Raw genomic sequence first — 12,165 nt, 5'->3', positions numbered from 1 at the left:
ACAGTGAGTTACGGCTTGTAATTTCACACAGCGAGTGCAGGTAGGTAGGGAATAACACGTAAAAGTCGCGAATTAAACTCCAGCGTGTGTGCGTAAGAGGGAGAGAGCGGGGAAAGTATGGTGGAGGTTGAAAGAGAGGGAGACGCTCTGCTGCTGCTTGCACTGTGCCATACACATTTACGCCGAGGCGGGTGTATACACAAGCGGCAGCGGCGTGACGCAGGCAGACGCACGACAGAGATGCGACCTGCCTGCAGATATTAAAAACAAAGTTGGCCCTAATGATTCACCCCTCCGCCAACTCCTCTCCCCGCCACACCCGCTTCCCCCTTGCTCTGCTCGCCTCACCCCGCCGCGGTGTCGGGCCGTCGGGGCGCGGCGTGGCGGGTAGGCACGTCCTCCTTGTCAGGGCGTGACACGGCCGTCCAAAAGCTCCTCTTTTTCGCTCTCGCTCGCTCGCTCTCGCTCTCTCTCTCTTTCTCTCGACTGTTTACCAGCGGCTCAGACCCGCTTTACGCCCTTATTCGCGTAAAGCAAGAGAGATGGCGTGTGTTGTCTCTGTCTCTCCTTCCCTACCCCCTCTTTGGCCGCCGTGGGGATCCCCGCGACACAACAAACGATAGCGCGCGACGACTTTACTTTCTGAAGCGGCTGGCTGGCTGCGCGCTCGCCTCGCACGACTACTGTCAATCGTGTAAGTGGGCGGGGCGGGGGCGAGACGGGCACCGCATCGAGATGAGTCAGGTGCACGTGCCCACCCGCGGGGCCTGCCCCACCCCGGCCCGCCGCGCTCATGTCGGCCACGAACGTGTGGAGCAAAGAGAGCGATGCCGCGCTGCCGGAGCGAGTAGTACCACCACCAACTCGACCGGGGAGGGGCGGGGGCGGCGAAACGGGGCGCGCTTACGTCCGTGTAGGTTCCAACCAACTCCTAAAACCGACCCTGAAATTCTTCCGAAATCATTTGAAATCCACCTGCACTCATGAAATGATGCGCAATCTACCATTATATTGCCTAAAATCCCCTTCCTTAAATGTCAAAAATCCTCAGAAATCGTGTGAGGTCGTTGGTAATTCTGTGAACTTTTGAGTCTAATTTAAACTCTTAAAATATTTTCAAATAATATGCGAAACCCTTAAAATCCTGTAAAATACTGCATTCCATGCAATCATGTGTACAATCCACAGAGGATTGGCCCCCTCGCTTACCTTCTATACTCCGCGAGGCGGGTTTCAATTCGACCCCTGTCGTCTGACGCCCCGCGCAGGTCGCCCCGCCCCGTCTGCCGCGGGGGGCGATTTACCGCTCGATTGGCTGTGCTCGGCGCTGCTCGGCGCTGCCGTGCTCCGCTGTGCACCACTGCTGGCTGCCGCTGCTGCCTCCCATGCGCCCTGCCGGGCTTGACTTGTCGGGTTAGCTTTGGGGCCAAGGCATTACCCCGACTGTTTGGTCTGGCAGCCGGCGGCGGCAGTCGCGGCACAGCAGCCCCGTGGCGCGACAGAAGCAGCAGCTCCCCCAAAACCGCACCGCTCCGCCCTGCCAGCATTAGCATTCTTTCCGTTCCGCGTCACTTGGCTGCATCTATCTCTCACTCTCTCTTTCTCTCTCTCGCTTACTCTGCTGCGGCGCTGGCTGCTGCTCGTGAAGCTCGCGGCCGAGGCTCCTTTGAATATCGAAGTCCACACATCTGTGTGGCGTTCCCCGGGTGGCACCCCCACACGCGATACATTATTTGGGAGAGGAAGGGAGGGGAATATGTGATGATCATTTAGTCGGCATTATGGGCCGGACACGCCCGGTGTGTCGGATGGGCCAGGCCAACTGTAAGCATTCTATAGGTCAGCTTGCGACACTCATTCATTTAATCACAGGTCAGGCCCCTGCCGCGGGGGCATTGACGTGTTTTGTCTGTGCGCGTCATACTCGTGGTACACACACTCTTCCCCAGGAGAGACGACACCTCCCACAGCACCAGAGGGACGCGGAATATATGGAACTCCCCCGAACTGGCCCCCCTCTTTGCTAATTTATTTTTTCCATTCGCTGCCTGCGTGTGCATTTCTCGCCCTTGCGCTAATTTTCCCCGTTCGTCCTCCCTCCTCCCGCCCACCACCTGCTCGCCGTTCCCAGCACCAGCACGTATACCTGGGAATTCGCGCGGGCCGGGCGGCCACGCCCCACCACGCTCCGCCACGCTCCGCCACGCCCCGCCACGCCCGACATAATCTGCATTCCGCCTGGCCGGGTGCTTATTAAACTTCAAAGTATCACCGCCACCGAGGGGCAGCTCGCCCCGCCCCGGCGCCTACGCCTCGCCTGTCTGAGCACACCTCTGCAATCCCGCTCGCTCCACCCCGTCCCCGTCCACACTCCTCACGCCCCGCGCTACGCGGTCGCGCGAGCGATGTCCTCTATTCTCATACGTCCCGCAATCCGCCGCGAATGTATCCGGCATCAACGGCATCCTGCTCACGCCTCCTTCACCGCCGCTGCTGCTGCTCCGATGCCCCGCCTCGCGCCTCAACAGTCTGCGGTTCGTCTCCTTCTCGCGGTCCTCCTCCCCCATCGCATAGCGCCTCTCCTCGCCCGTCTCGTTCTATTTCTCTCTCCTTCCCGTACTTCCGCGTTGTGACCTGTCCCTTTGAGTCCCTCTTCGCCCCCCCTTCCGCCTCTTTCCCTCCCCCCTTTTGCTCTTCTTCCTCCCTCTCCTCAAAACCCCTTTGATGTATGTCACGTTTTATTTCTCTCCCCCCCCCTTCTTTCTCGTTCTTTTTTATAGGCGACGTTTGATCCGTTCAACCGCCTGCCTCGCCCTCCTCCCCCTCCCCCCTGCTCCTCCCCTAGCAGCAGCCTGTCCTCGTAATATCTACGCAATATCCATCGCGCGAGGCTGATCGCCGCGGTGCCGCGACGGCATCCGTGGCACGACGGAAACGGCGGGCGTACATGGCGCAGCGATTCGTCCACGTAGTAGAACACCTTCGCGAAACCTGCCCCTCCTCACGCCCCCCTCCCTCCCCTCGATCGCCCTCGTCCCCTTACACCTTGCTAAATCGGCGACCCGCGCAAGCTCGTTTTGTCAAATGACGCGTAAGGATAAAATTCTCAACGGAATAATTTTGTCTGCCCAAAAGCTGTCTCTGTCATTGATGAGCGATTGTTAAAAAATTGACCGCAGTTGTAATTTCGACTTTCTCAGGGAAGGTTAAAAGTGTAGCCCAAGCTCTCTATCCCTCTCAAGACTTTTTCTCGCGGGTAATGAATCGGCCATTGTTATACGACGCAACTTTTGGAAACGCCCTCAGCTCAGCAACTTATTGACGAGAGAGGGCGATAGCGAGAGGGGGCGGGCGGTGCGCAGCGCACAGCAGGCAGCAGGAGGGCACTGTGGCGTGACGATGTCCTTGTCCCTGCGGCGGCCAGGGTCCATGGGGTCCACAAGTACCCACCTCTGCCGCGGGAGCGTGGAGTAGGCCTGCGACTGTCTTCATATGCATGTGGAGTGCGGTCCGTATTACCATTCGGATGGGTTTGCGCAAAGGGTTTGTGTGGGCCGGATGGGGCCGGGGCGGGGCCGGGGCCGGGGCCGTGGTGGTGGTGGAAGGGCTGAATTCGGCGGCGTGCACAACTTGGGGTCGTTCCACACATCAGGGCAAACACAGCGCACCGCCCGCTCCGCCCGGCCCAAGCAGCGCCAGCCTGAATAGCATTCCAAGTCAGTTTGCGACACACATTTTAGCCCCGTTTCCCGTCCCGAACACGGCCCAATGAATTCGCTCCGGATCGGCGCGGGACGGGCAAGTTAGGTCTGTGTTTGCGGACCGCTGACTCCTGCCCTTGCTCTGGGCACGGAGAGGGGGGCGGGCCTTGGAGGGACCCTTGTACCCGCCGGGGCCGCTCGGGTCCCTTCTATAGGCCCCTCCAGGACCCCCCCGCGCCGCCGACCGGGGCCGGCCTCCTCGTCACCACCGGCACATCGCTATACACGATCTCCTCTCCGTCGCGCTTGCGTTGTCTCTACAAGCGACTCGCGCGCATCGCTCCAGCTCACTGAACTGTCGTCAATACAATGCTTCTTCCAAACGACGCGCAATTGCCCAATTCCAAGTCGTAGTTTTTGCGGCGCGGGTCGCAGCTAGTTTAAATTATTAGCTGGGCCAGTTAACCGTCTGACCTGAGAGCCCGATCGCCAAAATAAATTTTTCAGCATCTTTTGGTTATAAATGCGGTAAATGGCGTCCTGTTCTTTCTTTACTGCTATTGCGATTGCGCTGCGACTGCCTCTATCGCGGGGGCATCTTCTTTTTCTCCATTTCTTTTCTCCCTCGCACTCTCCTCGTTCCGTTCATTTGGCCCATGCGCAACGACCCGAGACTTTTGCTTTTCGTCTGTTCCATCGCTGCTGCTGCTGCTGCTGCTGCTGCTGCTGCTGGGACAGCTCCACGCCGCCGCGTGCCGGGCGCGCTCCCTCTCCCGTTTCTTTTGTGAGAGGCGCTGTTTATTGAAGCATGCCGATGCCTGTATCTCTGCGCTGCTCTGCCGCGCGGGGCGGCGCCGGCCCTTCCCCCCTTTCGCCCCCGCCCCGCCCGCAGTGGGTGCTAACACCCTTCCCCGCCCGGGCCGCGGGCCGATGCGCTGCTCGGAGCGGCGCGAGCAACCTTTCGCCACGACGGCATCTGTTCAAGTCCCCAAGCGGCTGTTCTTCACGGCCCCTCCTCCTACCCCCGCCCGAACCCCGCGCAGGGCGCCCAGGTTTGCAGAACGCCGCCGCCATCCCATTGAGTTTGCTCGCAGCGCGCAAAGGGTCAACGCTTAGAAAGGACGGCATTTCAAACGCGGTCCGCAAAAGGGAAATGCGCGGCAGGGGGGTGGGGGGGTCAGGGAGGGCGAAGGGCGGGAGCGGATCGGGCGGGCGGCGGGGTTGAGGAGAAGGCCGAGGGTCCGCGAGGGTCGTCAGTTATTCCAGGCAGCCGCCCATCCCTCTCGCACGCTTTTGCCCTCTCTAGCTCTCTCTCTCCCTCTCTCTCCCTCTCTCTCCCTCTCTCTCCCTCCCTCATTCTCTCTCAGGTGCGGGCGGGCGGCCGAGGCTACAGTCGAGACGATGTCGGGCTCCGAGGGGTCGGGCCGCCCGGGACAGAGTGGTGCCAATCTCCCCTCAAACCGTACCGCGAAATGGAATATTAACGCTTCCCCGTATTTGAATCGGGGCGCCACTGCTGTGGGCTCCTGCAAAATTGCATTGCGTTATATCGGTATAATTTTCGACTCAGCTCTCCACTTTTGGGGCTCCCTCCGGGGCTGTCGATGGTCCTGGGACGAGAAGGGGCAAGGGTGTGCTGGCGCTACTCTGAACTTGGAGCAGGACGGGATGTGTGGCCGAGGAAGGTGGCCGCCGCCGTCGCGACGCTGGTATCCGGCCCCGGCAGTCTTGTGGAAGCGCACAGATAGCAAGTTGTCCTGGCGGGGTGGGCGACGGGCGGCAGCGGTGGCCCATCCCATCCCCGCCCCCGCCCCGCCGGCCCTGCACTCCATGGCCTGCACCGCATGGCCCCTCCCTCCCCGTCCCAGCAGCAGCAGCAAAGTTTTGCGCGAATTCTCCCGGACTATTATTGTCGCTTCCGACCCGGTACCTCGTTTTGGCCGTCGGGAGGAAGGAGGGCGGGCGCGCCGGACACCCGTGCCCTTCCCTTACACCTTGCCCGGCGGGCGGGGGACCCTTCCTTCCCGTCCGTGTCCGCGGGTCCCCTCCAGGTCGGGGCCCAGCGGGCCTGAAGGGGGAGGACCGGGAAAGTGGTCCGAAGTATAGTGCCGCTGGTCCTGGAGCGGCTGGCTGCTTGGCGCTTGTCCAGGTCCTGCTCGGCCCTTAGGCTGCCTCCCTGCCTCTCTTGCCCGTGCGCCCTACGGGCCCGCGGGGGGGTACGGGCGTCTATTACAAGGGCAGTTTTAAAAGTTGGACCTTCCTGGTGGTGCCGGGGGGAGTCGCCTGCCGGACGGCCATGCAGTAACGCTCTTGGAGGGCGAACAGAAAAAAAACTTTGTCGGAGAATCACTGTACTGCCGCTGCAACTGCTGCTTTCCATAAGAAGCCCGGTCGCCTCGCGCGCCCCTCCCGAGGCTGGGCAGGCACAGGCGGGCCTCCGTACAAATTGAATCTCAATAACCATATTTTTTCCCTGCGCGGTTATGTAACAGTTTCCTCCTGGTTTGGCTCCGTCTGGCGGGGGTCGGTTCGGGACGAGACAAACTCCAGAGAGAGCGCAGTCCCTCAGTCAGGACTCCCTTCAGAGTCGCCCCCGCCTCCACTTCCCCTTTAAAACTTGCAAACGGCAACTTTTCCGAAGCCTAATAATGGAGCCGCTCATCTGTTTTAGGGACCGCTTAAATATTATCCCGAGAAATAATGAAAGACTCTTGAAACAATGAGGAAAACTCGTGAACCTGCAAAATCGGCTTAGCCTCAGGCGGAGCGTCGCGCCCCGCCGCGCCGCATCACCACTCGCCCCGCTCCGCCGCGCCGCGCCACGCCCGCACTTCTACAAGCAGACAAACAAGTCTTGTGGAAGATCTTCCCTCCCACTCAGCATGCCTCTCGTTCTGTTGACGCTGCTTCCCACATTAATTCCAGTGAACCTCAGCGAGCAACGTACCTCCTAAAACGACCGTATCACACTCGCAGCTGCTGCATTACATTCAAATTTGAAATCCGCAAACCCACTGTTTGTTTCGTGAGCAGCGTCTTTTCTTCCGTTTGCTCGGCGTGGCGGCCAGGCGCGTATTGATCCGTAATTCCATCATGTCAGTTTGGATGGCGCTCGTAGGGCCTAAATCCTCTCCCTTGCTCGCTCTCGCTCTCTCACACTACTGCCTTTGAGACGGGAGGAGGGCGGGGTGATATAAGCCGCGGCAGTTCAATTTAACGCATCAAGTACCTCCCCCCGCCTCGCCCGGCCCCCGGCCCGGCCCCGCCGCAGGTCGTTAGGCGCGCTAGAAGGGCCCGGGGCTTGAGCCGCCCCGCATGCCACCCCCGCCCCGCCCCGCTCCTTGGCCTGCTCCGCGCCCCCGGAGCCGGGGAGTACTTGAGTACTCCAGGTAAATGCCGCGGCCAGGTGACGCTCGCCGTAGCCTTATTTCTCCCCCCATTTTAATAAGAAAACTGTCTGCTCGGCGCGCTCCTGCGTATGTGTGTGGAGGGCCAGGTGGAGGGCCTTGGAGGGCTTATTCCTTATTCTCTGCCGCTGTTACTCTGACCCAGCACACTTCCTATCATGCCGTGCGCCACCCTTCTCTCAATATATTCGGGGAAGGGGAACTACGCGTGTCGGCTAACTGCCCGGAACCAGAGTGCGCCAAGTCGTCTAGTCCCTGAGAAACTCCCAGAGGAACTCGTCGATGAACTCCCTCCGCGCGCCTCAGCGAGGGGGATGTCGTACGTCGTACATCGTTCATGTCTAATGGTAAATCTCTTTGTGTTCGCAGACCATGTCCGGGAGTTCTCCTGCGGCAAAATGTTCTACCGAGTCATGCACCTGGACGAACTCAAGGACTCGCTGTACGTCGGGGCCATGTAAGTCACTTGAGCGGCGGCCTAACACCACTCGCCTTTTCTAGGATTTTGTTTCACGCACGCTCTGGACAAAAATCACGCTTTACTCTGACGCTTATTTTTACCTGTTCCAGGGACCGGGTGTTCCGGCTGAATCTCGCCAATATTTCCCAGTCGAGTTGCGACGTAAGTATTTGCTCGGCACATCAAACACGGCGCGCGCGGCAGAGCGGCCTGCCTCGCTGCCTGCATGGCCTATTTGCCGTTGTTTGCGCAAAAGGAGTTTACCTTCGACAGAGTGATGCTCTGTTAGACTCACACACAGATGACTATACTGCTGGAAATATTGTTTTTACTTTTGCTCTCGTTACACGAGAATATTGGTAGTTTTCCATTTGTGAGAATTGAAGTGCGTTAATAGTGTCTCACGCTCTAACTGTATATGTGTGTTTTTGTGAAAGCGCACGTGCTAAGTTGAACTTACCTTTCGTTTCGACAAATCTGTGCGCAAGTCTGCATATGATTTCGTACATGTGAATGTAGGGAAACTTTAAAACTTTGAACAAATGAAAGATGGAAATCCAGAGTGTAAACTTTTATGCGTGGCATTTTTTGTTTGAAAAAAATAATGGCCCTTCAGCAAAGAAGCGTTAAGTCTCGTTATAAACTCTGTTCAGAATTTTTGCTTGTGAAGTATTACACACAGTTTCAGCGTTTTCTTTGAGCTGTATTCGTGATTGGTCAAAGGCGTGGGTGTTTGCCTTTCGAAATTTGCTAATTTTTTTTTTTACCCGCTCCTTATATTTTTGCAGCGCGACTCTCTCAGCCTCGAGCCCAGCAACGTGGCGCAGTGCGTGTCCAAAGGAAAGTCAGAGGTAGTGTATCCCAACCGGCACCCCGCGGCACTCTTATGCCCTTTCTAACCCAGTTAAAACATACTGAATTACCTGGCCTTTCCGTCATGTTTCAGCAATTTGACTGTCGGAACCACATCAGAGTGATCCAACCGATGGGTGACGGCGGCCGCCTATACGTCTGCGGGACCAACGCACACAACCCAAAGGACTGGGTGATATACGTGAGTACCGACGTACATTGGTTTGTGTAGCAAAATACTAAAAGACACATATGTCACTTATTTTGAAAAGCCCCCATAAGTGGAGCATGCACAGATAAGTTCATAAGCTACGAGTAAGAGAATCATTAGGTTTTTGTGTGCATGATGAAAGAGGGCGCCTCGTAAACATGTTTTGTTATTGAGAGGCATCGCTAAGAACCATGCAGAAAGTACGCCGTTAATTCGCTGTTAATAATACAGAATTGCCAAGTACAGCCTTGGGAAGCTTTCATGGCGCCTGGTAGGTAGGCAACATATTGCCGTCAGCGCATGTGTGTACTGCGGGCTGGCCTACCCTGTGGTCCGCAGGCGCCGAGCTCCTGTCATTATCTTTTGTTGGATGAATCTGAGAAAAACGGACGTACTTTCTGGTCGGTCCCCATGTAGACTACGACGAAGCTTTCGTTTTTTAAATGCCTCTCTCGTTTTTGTGATGTGCAATGACTGCAACTTTTGATCTTTTGGCGATCGTATGACCCGTGTTTCCTTCCGACCAGTCGAACCTGACGCACCTGCCACGCCACGAGTACGTCCCGGGGGTTGGCACAGGGGTCGCAAAGTGCCCTTACGACCCTTCGGACAACTCTACTGCCGTCTGGGTGGAGCGAGGCAATCCTGGTGACTTGCCCGGCCTGTACTCGGGGACCAACGCCGAGTTCACCAAAGCCGACACCGTCATTTTCCGCACGGACTTGCACAACCTGACCACGGGGAGGAGAGAATACACTTTCAAGAGGACATTGAAGTACGACTCCAAGTGGCTCGACAGTAAGTAGCAAATTAATTGCTTTTTGTCTTATTTCATTTGTATCTGGTTTATATATTCATTTGCAATGTGTTTTTCTTTCAGAACCCAACTTTGTGGGCTCTTTTGACATCGGAAATTATGTCTACTTCTTCTTCCGTGAGACGGCAGTTGAATATATCAATTGCGGTAAATCAGTATACTCGCGAGTCGCTCGTGTATGTAAGAAGGATACAGGCGGCAAGAATATCTTGTCGCAAAACTGGACTACCTACCTGAAGGCCAGACTGAACTGTTCTATTCCTGGAGAATTTCCATTCTACTTCAATGAAATACGTAAGTTAACTCTCTTAACAACCAAGCAACAGTTTTTACTGAGAAATATCTGCTTTTTACTTCTTTAGGAGTCTTTTTGTATCCTAGGGTAGGTGAGCTGGCGTCAATATGGCCCAACCTAGACCAAAATTTTACGGGAGAATCCCTATGGCTAACTCACATACTCTTTGATACAAAGTGACTAGATTTATTCATAACAATGCCCTCAAATATTATTTTTTTTCTTTTTGCCAACAGAGAGTATATACAAAGTCCCTGGAGATGATAGTCGCTTCTATGGTACATTCACCACTTCAACCAATGGGCTGATGGGTTCAGCTATTTGTTCATTCACAATTGAAGATATTGAAGATGCTTTCCGAGGAAAATTCAAGGAGCAGGCCCATTCCTCCTCAGCGTGGCTCCCCGTTTTAAATACCCGTGTCCCTGATCCTCGCCCTGGTGAATGTGTGAATGACACTGAAACTCTGCCTGGTAATTTTTCTTACTACTCCCTTATACTGGTTTAATGGCTACTTTTCAAAAGTGTACTGACACTATATTTTCCTTTTCAGATTCTGTCCTCAACTTTATCCGCTCTCACCCACTTATGGATGCTGCTGTATCTCACGAACGTGGGGTTCCCGTATTCTTTAAGCGAGATTTGATCCTTACTCATCTAGTTGTTGACAAAATTAATATCAATGTAGATGGTGAAGAGAGGAACTATGTTGTTTACTACACTGGCTCTAGTAAGTACATATTATGCAAAGAAAGACTAAGAAAACCTAACCTTGTCTTTAGTGCTCATTTCTCTACTCTCTACTCTCTTGTCTTGTAACTGAAATTACCACTAACAAATCCACTTGTTTTCTTCTATTAGATGTTGGTCGAGTGTACAAAGTGGTGCAATGGATTAAATCTGACGGTGAACCTCAATCTATTCTTCTTGATGTGTTTGATGTGACCCCAGGAGAACCCATTAGGTTGATGGAAATTTCACGCCAGGTAAGCATATGCATCATATTATGTACCTAGACTGGAAAACTCAAGTAATACTATTGTGCTACATATGTTAACATAATGTTTTTATTTTTTTCAGCAAAAGTCGCTTTACGTTGCATCTGACCACCGCATTCGTCAGGTTGACCTGGTCATGTGCAATAGACGTTACAATAATTGTCTACGATGTGTCCATGACCCTTACTGTGGTTGGGATAAAGACACTTCAACTTGTAAAAGCTATGAATATGGGTAAGTATTTTTCTTCACAAACAGAATTTTCTTGTTTGAATCATTTTGTAAACTGGTTCCTGAAAAAGCCAAACGTAAATGACAGTTTCAGTAATTTGGGTGTTTACTTGTTGAATTGATTTAATCCTGGTTTTACAGTTTGCTTCAGGATGTTTCTAATGACACTGCTGGTGTTTGTGACTCATCAGTCCTAAAGAAAAAGTTAGTTGTGACATGGGGTCAGTCTATCCACTTAAGCTGCTTTTTGAAAATGCCTGAAGTCCTAAGGTCACAAACTGTTACTTGGTACCATTATTCCAAAGAGAAAGGCCGTTACCAAATTCAATTCAGGTATAGTAAACTGTGATTCTGATTTCCGGCTCTCTTCAATTCTATTTCTTCTTTCCAATTTTTTTAAATCCTCATTTATTTTTATTTTTTTAGGGCTGACAAATATATTGAGACTTCTGAGCATGGCTTAGTAATACTAGGTGTAACAGAAGCCGATGCTGGACGCTATGACTGTTGGATGGGAGGTTCGTTACTATTATCTTACAACATCACTGTTGATGCACACCGTTGTCTTTCACCAAATAAAAGCCAAGACTACCAGAAAATATATTCAGACTGGTGCCATGAATTTGAAAAGTATAAAATGGCAATGAAAACATGGGAACGGAAACAAGCAGTGAGTCAAAATCTTTTAGTAATGTTTCTTTTTACTCGTTCTTTACCTCCACTCTCACTTCCCTCTTGGAGGTGGGAGAACGAGTATTGTGCTTGGTCTGGTGTAATTTAGCGACTCGATTCATCTCGGTAACCCCAACACCTACAACTATGCCAGTTGTATCAAACTGTAGGTCTTGGCGGCCTCACCAATCCATAATAGACGTTTTTTTCGGTTTATTACGCAAAATTGAAAGAAATTTCAGAAATAAGGTCGAAAAAATCGCCGGTCGAGCGTGCGTTTCGGATGGTTTTTCTACACGGACAAATATCTTAATAGAGATAAGTTTTACCTGAAAAAAATTGGCTAAACAACTAAAAGTAGGCTAGCCGTTAATGTTTCAACTTAAAACAATCATATTATAACCTTTTTTGGTTCTCATAATGATTAAAACCTATCTCAAATGAAATTCTTCTAACACGAAAAAAACAATCAAGCGCATGCGCGAACAGCGCCATCTATTGAGAAAAGCTAAAACTGCGTC

The 12,165-nt window shown here is 53.3% G+C and overlaps 1 protein-coding gene across 2 annotated transcripts in view; it reads left to right on the top strand.

Moving 5' to 3' along the window:
• Positions 1-12,159, top strand: part of LOC113211950 (semaphorin-2A) — a 178,154-nt gene extending 165,995 nt beyond the window's left edge. For both annotated transcript variants that reach the window (XM_052266812.1, XM_052266811.1), the window contains 12 exons: positions 7,478-7,565; positions 7,679-7,730; positions 8,357-8,419; positions 8,515-8,622; positions 9,159-9,429; positions 9,512-9,742; positions 9,980-10,216; positions 10,297-10,473; positions 10,605-10,729; positions 10,824-10,975; positions 11,114-11,305; positions 11,399-12,159. In XM_052266812.1, coding sequence (XP_052122772.1) covers positions 7,478-7,565; positions 7,679-7,730; positions 8,357-8,419; positions 8,515-8,622; positions 9,159-9,429; positions 9,512-9,742; positions 9,980-10,216; positions 10,297-10,473; positions 10,605-10,729; positions 10,824-10,975; positions 11,114-11,305; positions 11,399-11,753 — 2,051 coding nt within the window. In that variant the 3' untranslated portion in view covers positions 11,754-12,159. The remainder of the gene's footprint in view (positions 1-7,477; positions 7,566-7,678; positions 7,731-8,356; positions 8,420-8,514; positions 8,623-9,158; positions 9,430-9,511; positions 9,743-9,979; positions 10,217-10,296; positions 10,474-10,604; positions 10,730-10,823; positions 10,976-11,113; positions 11,306-11,398) is intronic.
• The last annotated feature ends 6 nt before the right edge of the window (positions 12,160-12,165 follow it).

Source organism: Frankliniella occidentalis, unplaced genomic scaffold, assembly GCF_000697945.3.
Source record: "Frankliniella occidentalis isolate FOCC.00 unplaced genomic scaffold, Focc_3.1 Scaffold43, whole genome shotgun sequence".
In the NCBI taxonomy this organism is placed as follows: domain Eukaryota; kingdom Metazoa; phylum Arthropoda; class Insecta; order Thysanoptera; family Thripidae; genus Frankliniella; species Frankliniella occidentalis.
Note: the sequence above shows the minus strand (reverse complement) of the source record. Positions and strands in the feature narration are given on the sequence as shown.